Source organism: Miscanthus floridulus, chromosome 1, assembly GCF_019320115.1.
Source record: "Miscanthus floridulus cultivar M001 chromosome 1, ASM1932011v1, whole genome shotgun sequence".
In the NCBI taxonomy this organism is placed as follows: Eukaryota; Viridiplantae; Streptophyta; class Magnoliopsida; order Poales; family Poaceae; genus Miscanthus; species Miscanthus floridulus.
The window spans coordinates 140,082,403-140,088,729 of NC_089580.1; the positions used below are offsets into that span (position 1 = coordinate 140,082,403).

Below are 6,327 nucleotides of genomic sequence, written 5' to 3' on the forward strand. Positions count from 1 at the left end.
TCTTTTTATCTACATTTAATGCTCCATGCACGGGCCACAAACATTCGATGTGACAGGTACTGTAGTAACTTTTTAGAAGTTAGGGTGGAACTAAACAAGGCCTAAAAGAATGTGCATAACATGTTGCTCCTATGCCCTGTGTGTCTAGCAATTTTGCTGGTGGATGATGTATGATAGTGATGAGAGTGTGACAGATCATATTTGTTTAACCCAAAAACAGAAAAAAGAGAGAGAAGAACCCAGCAAAAAGGATATACAACGAATGTATATTTGGCTGCGCGGGGAAGGCCTTTCCGGAGTAGTACCTCCGTCTAGTCTTTCCAGGACCAGGAGGGGTACTGGGGGAGAGAGAGAGGGGAGGGAGAGGAGAGAGAAAGAAGGGGACTAGATTGACGCGAGGACGGAGAGGTACTTCCTGCTGCTTCGTCTTCAGTCACGTCAAATTTGCTGTTTCTAGCCGGTGAATCTTTCCTATAGTGGATTCTTGCCTTGGTCTCAAGCAGTCAAGCTTCCTGAATTGTCTGGTGCCTTGTTCAGTTCCTCCGCAGTTTTGTGTGGATTTGGTTCTTGCCTATATTCTTGCTTCCGCATCGATCTACTCATTTGTTCCTTCAGCTGGATCTTTGGAAACTGTTTCTTTGAATTATTGGTTGGGGAGCACGTTCTTGTTCAGTCTACTCTTTCTTGGTCCGGCAATAGAACAAGAACACGAGTCTTCCATGGTGTTAGAACTTAGTTGAGACTTCACTTTTGCTGATTTGGTATTATTTTAAGCTATTTCGTGAGAATTTTAGGCTAAACTTGGGCGGGCGGTGTGATTTTTCAAATTTTGTTGCGTTATGTTCCATTACCAGCATGGTTTATGTGATCTGTGCCAAATATATTCTGCTTGGAATTTCAGTTGTTATTCCCCTGGTTAATGATAGGTCTCCAAAACATGGACGAGTACAGATTAGGTATTACTTTAAATTAATAATTCCAAAGAATCTTATCGTAATCTGAAAATAGACCTGAAGGATGTGTAGTGCGTTGTCAGTTGTAGAATAGATAAATTGTTGTCATGTTGAGTATACTGGTCTACTGGATTATCAGTAATAGTAAATTCATGTGTTCGACTCTAGAGCTGCAGTTGCAGGCACTGTTATACTCTTCTTCTTTTGTAGCCTGGCATGTATTGCCGTTCAGAAGCTATGCTTATCCTGGAGTAAGTATAGCTAGTAGCTTGGTTAAATATTTCAAAGATGACAAATGAACCCTGTGTGTTAATGTGATGACTGATGCCTCACAATGTTCCTTCGATTTATTTTATTTTTCTGTCTATATTTAGGTTTGTTCAATCTATTTTATAGCCATGTTGGTAGAGAATGAATAGCCAAATTCAATCACAATTTTACCAATTTGTTCTCTGTATTTTTTCTATTATTAAAAGCAGCAAGAAGAAAAATGTTTTTGGAGATTGAGTGAAGCGATCTGATAGCAAAAATGCTTCTGCGAGAAATGGATGGTGATCCATTCCATCCCATGCCCAGCTATGTGAGTAAAAGTTTGGTATAGGACTGAATTGGGTTATGAATTACAAGATCTTCAATAATGGATAACAAGCCACTTCTGTGTAGGATTTCCTGTCTGGGAATGGTTATTCATTAAAGCAGTTAGTTCGTAGCAACTCTGATATAGACTCTTCATCATCCAAATCTGAGCAGTCTCAGCAAGACTTATCTGACTGCAGCCTCAATGGACAACACACACCAACACAAACTGGTAAAACATTTCCGTAAGCGTCATTACATCTTTTATGAACCTATTTATGATTTTTAATTTGAGATTTTTTGACAGAGAACATATTTGACCCTAGGTTTGCAGATTGTTACAAATATGGCTGTTTTGGTATAACTATACATTGTACATATAAAGTATTAAAGCTTGTCCTCAAACTAGATTGAATTTAAGTTCTGACTAGTGACTACTTGCAGTAATGTTTGAGTTGTAAACTTTAAGACTAAGTAATGAACACAAGTTGTGTTGCAGTCTTGGCCATTCTTCTAAAACTTTGCGGTCTTGGCCATTCTCACTGTGACACTGACATAGTATTCCACATCGAAACTAGTTTTATACTATCAAATATGTATAATGTTGTTTATAAATGGTTAGTTGGTTACTGCAGTTGTCTTTTTCCTCTCCAATGTATTAAGCTTTTTTATCAGAATCTTCTACTTGCTGTTAAATCATTCTAGGTATGTTGTATTGAAATGCTGTATCTTTTTCAACTTATTTGTGGCCTTGTTGTACTTGTATCTATATGTTCCTAGAGTTTTGGTTGTGCACTCCACCTTGGTTAGAAACTTTACGTCTATCATAGATATTAATTAAATTCTATATTTGTACTTGCAATGATTGGTTATGGTATGATTTTGGTAAAGCGAAGTGACAACAGTCTCAAAGTACAGTATGTTCTTAGTCCACTCTAGCCCGAATGCCCTGGAATTGTATTTGGCTGTGTTGCTACCTTGTTCGTCTCCCTTATCTTGATCCGAGATCAGGTGCGAGCTTAATGACACCCCAACAATGCACTAAAGCTGAATGTATTATGTGTACAATGCACCAAAGACCAACTAGAGGGCCTGTCATGCATGCTGATCAATTACTGTAGTCTAGCTTCTGCTGTTCCAAAAAAGAAATTTTAGGGAATGAAGAAACCCGATGGATATATCCTAAACTATCCATATCTTTTGTCGCAGAGTAAGAAGTATAATTTAGCTACAAGGATAGATAAGGAGATTGTCTGATATGCTTGCTTGAAAGATTAGGGCCTATCAATTTGTGTAGATATGCTAAATCTCCTAAGCAATCGAATATGCACTCCTTGTCCTTGTTTCAGTTATGAAAAATCATTTATTAATTTGTATCACTACAGATGGATAGCAAGACTGTCCTTGTAGCTCTACTGCTTTGCTTATTGTATAACAGGTTTGTTCTCCCTCTCAGATAACAACGATATTTGTGGAAAGCGGGACCAGGGCATGGCGAAGTCTGTATTGTCCTTTGGTAGCCCGGAAGCTGCCTTTTCCCCTCACAAGTTTGACTACAGCCAGTCTTCCGTAAGCTAATTGGCCTTTTAATCTTCAGTGCTTCAGCCATTCTTGAAATTTAGCTTTTCCTTTACCCACTATTTTTCCAGGCTTGTGCTTCTTATACTGCTGATCCATATTATGGCGGGGTGTTGGCAGGATATGCTTCAAATGGAATTGTGAGTCTCTATGGTTTATAGTTCTACAATAGTTTCAATGTTTATACTAGTTAGCATGGTAAAGTTACATAACAAACATGATCCATGTATTTTGCTTAAGTTATTGACATTCAGTTACTGAAACCTTTTGTTCCTACCTTTCATTTGTGCTTTGTTATTTTATTTCTGAAATGCTGTGGACAGTGTAGACATTGTTTCGAGATGGAAAGTGGGCAAAATAGTTGGATTTTTAAGTTTTACATGGAAAAAAATAGCTTGGTTAGTTTAATTATGGAATTTGGTAAAAGTGTGTCCAATTTAATAGCGGCAACCATGAATATGAAGCCCTTTTCTTCATATTTTATAAGAAAAACGTAAATATGTGAATTTGCTGTGTGGAATCTTTATGTATTATCATGCAGGTTCATCCCCAAATTAATGGTTCAGCAAACACTAGGGTACCATTGCCTGTTGGGCCTGCAGCAGAGGAACCCATATTTGTCAATGCAAAGCAATACAATGCTATCCTCCGGAGGAGGCAAATACGCGCAAAATTGGAGGCTCAAAATAAACTGGTGAAAGGTCGGAAGGTAAGTCTAAAGCACTTCACATTTGCCCATAATGGTTTCTCTTGTAAGTTCAATAATTTTGCACACTTAGGGATGCACTATACTACTAAACTATTTAGTACACCTTCCATGATGATTCAGATGGTTATCAAGTCAGTCCAGTGCAACTAATAGACTACTAGTACATTTTTGGCATACAAAAACCTATTGCGCTTTCAGTGTATGTGGGAACCCTTGTGTCCAATACTCCCTCTGGTCATAAAAGCATATATATAGTTTAGGACAATTTGGTTAATCCTTAAAAACTACAAACATCAATCATTTTTAATTGTTGAGTTTAAAAACATGCAAGTTATATATAGACTTGTATTTGAAAATATTTACTAAATCTCATATAAATTTAAAGTAATTCAAGAATGTATTTTAGAAGAAATTAGTGGTCAATGATATGCATCAAAGACCATGCAAAGTCAAATGTGACAACTATTTTTGACCAGATGGGAGTATTTGTAGAAAAATTTGTTTCACCGAAATAATAGTAATTTCCATACCTTATCACATCGCTCTTTATGTCCATTTTCCTTGTGTAGATTTTTTTTCTCAAATATGCAGGATAGTTGTGTATCATTGCATTAAGAAGAAACATATAGAATACAATTATGTTTTGTCTGCTTAAACATCACATCACTCATTGTTACCTTGTAAACAACCATTCTAGGATGCTTTCTCTGCTCCACCGCTTTCCCTTGATAATAAAAGAACCAATAAACTTTTCTGCATGTTAAGATTCCTCTCACAGCATAATTATGTGTCTACCTCTTATTGGTCTATGGTTCTACCATGTGTTCTCACTAGGATCTTTTTGTACTGAAATTATTCTATTCAGTTATGTCGACACATTCAACTATTGAATAACATAGTGCTTCTTTTCTGAAAGCATCAGTCAGCATTTTCCTGTCATGCAAATTAAATTGGATACAGTAAGCACTTGTATTCTCTATATTACTTTCTAGATATTTTTTTCCTTTCGCTTTGATTGTGCCAACTTGTTTCTTCAATGTATGATTATCCTTGGCCAGCACTGTTTATCCATCCGTTATACATACAGTTTGGACATTTTTCCTGGGATATATCAATCAGTGTGAAAATTGTCTTCCCTTCTCTTCTCAGCCATATCTCCATGAATCTCGGCATCGTCATGCAATGAAGCGAGTCCGCGGACCAGGAGGCCGTTTCCTCAACAAAAAGGAGCTCCAGGAGCAGCAGCAGAATTCTCTGCCTTCACTTCAGACTCCAACAGGCGGGGTCAGCAAAACGGCCTTCGGCAGGAACCTATGCACTGAAAGCAGCACATCTCACTCGCCTTCGAGGAGCTCTGGGATCTCGAGTGTTTCAAACGGGAGTGGCATGCTGGCTCATCAAGAGCACATCAGCTTCGCATCTGCTAACTTCCTCCCCAGCATGAACTTCCGCGCGGAGAATGGAGGTGAAAAGATGGCCGTCAATGGCGTCCACCACCACACCCCTGTCGTGAGGTGAACAGCCTCGACTGTGGGGGTGCTGGTACAATCACTGGCGCGCTCCGGTGTGCCCGTGGCAATTCATCCTTGGCTTATGATGTATCTTATATATAATAATTTGCTTTCGCTTTCAGTTTCATATGGAGCTTGTCTCAGATTAACTTGGTGATATTTACGACTGAATGACTGAACTCAAGGAAGGGCTACTTGTTGATATGTTGTGGATACAGAAATAATCTCATGTTTATTGTACCAAGTAATGTAATCATGGTTTGGAAGAATCCGATAGATTGTTACTGTACCTGGACCATCTACGATCGAACTGTCTATCCATTGCTAATGCTGCGCTTCAAATATCACCTTTTTATTAGGGCATGAGACTGCGCTTATCTGGTTTCATGCCGACAATACCAAAGTTCGGCTTGGCAAAAACTTAAAATTTTGATTAATTTCAGCTACCGTCTTGAAGCTTAAAAAAAAAGAAAAACTTAACTGATAATGTGAAGCCTAAGTTGGCCAAAACATTACCAACCAGTTTAAGGGTTTATTTGAATATCCAAAGGATTATGAGAATCTAGATAGTGATTCAAGAATTTGAATTCTGGATAAAAAATGAGGTCTATTTAGATCCGTACATCTAGACACAGGTTACATGTGGTTGAAGATCTTTCACAATTATTATCTCTAAATAGACTTTTGTGGGTGCTCGTTATTTTTCTAGACTTATTTTAGGATTTTAAGGTGATGGTCTTTCTAGTAGTGGACGACATGTCCTTCGATAGTAGGATATGTTGAATCGGTCTTTTAAAGTTCCTCGTAAGGTCTAAGGATAGGGTGCGTGTGCGCACGTTCATATATGTAAGTGTGCGTACATGTAACAAAATAATAGGATGGAGGTGTATAGTTTAATTCTCAAAAACTGATTGTTAGATTATAAGAATCTCCCATTAGATTCTATCTACTTGGATCTCATTCTCATAATCTCTCATTCTCATAATTCTTAGGAAACCCA

At 37.9% G+C, this 6,327-nt stretch overlaps 1 protein-coding gene across 1 annotated transcript; it reads left to right on the forward strand.

The window, feature by feature from the left end:
• Window positions 1-275: 275 nt before the first annotated feature.
• LOC136542407 (nuclear transcription factor Y subunit A-4-like) lies at window positions 276-5,611 on the forward strand. The gene is made up of 7 exons (XM_066534828.1): window positions 276-408; window positions 1,433-1,533; window positions 1,617-1,761; window positions 2,986-3,098; window positions 3,179-3,247; window positions 3,649-3,816; window positions 4,966-5,611. Exons 2-7 carry the CDS (start codon window positions 1,483-1,485, stop codon window positions 5,332-5,334), a joined length of 915 nt encoding a protein of 304 aa, XP_066390925.1. The 5' UTR covers window positions 276-408; window positions 1,433-1,482; the 3' UTR covers window positions 5,335-5,611.
• Window positions 5,612-6,327: the final 716 nt, after the last annotated feature.

Bases quoted from the DNA above. Each gene is read 5' to 3' on its own strand.
- LOC136542407 (XM_066534828.1), top strand. From the start codon at position 1,483: ATGCTTCTGCGAGAAATGGATGGTGATCCATTCCATCCCATGCCCAGC. The intron at 3,099-3,178 runs GTAAGCTAATTG...CTATTTTTCCAG, and splicing joins TTGACTACAGCCAGTCTTCC to GCTTGTGCTTCTTATACTGC. The intron at 3,248-3,648 runs GTGAGTCTCTAT...ATTATCATGCAG, and splicing joins GATATGCTTCAAATGGAATT to GTTCATCCCCAAATTAATGG.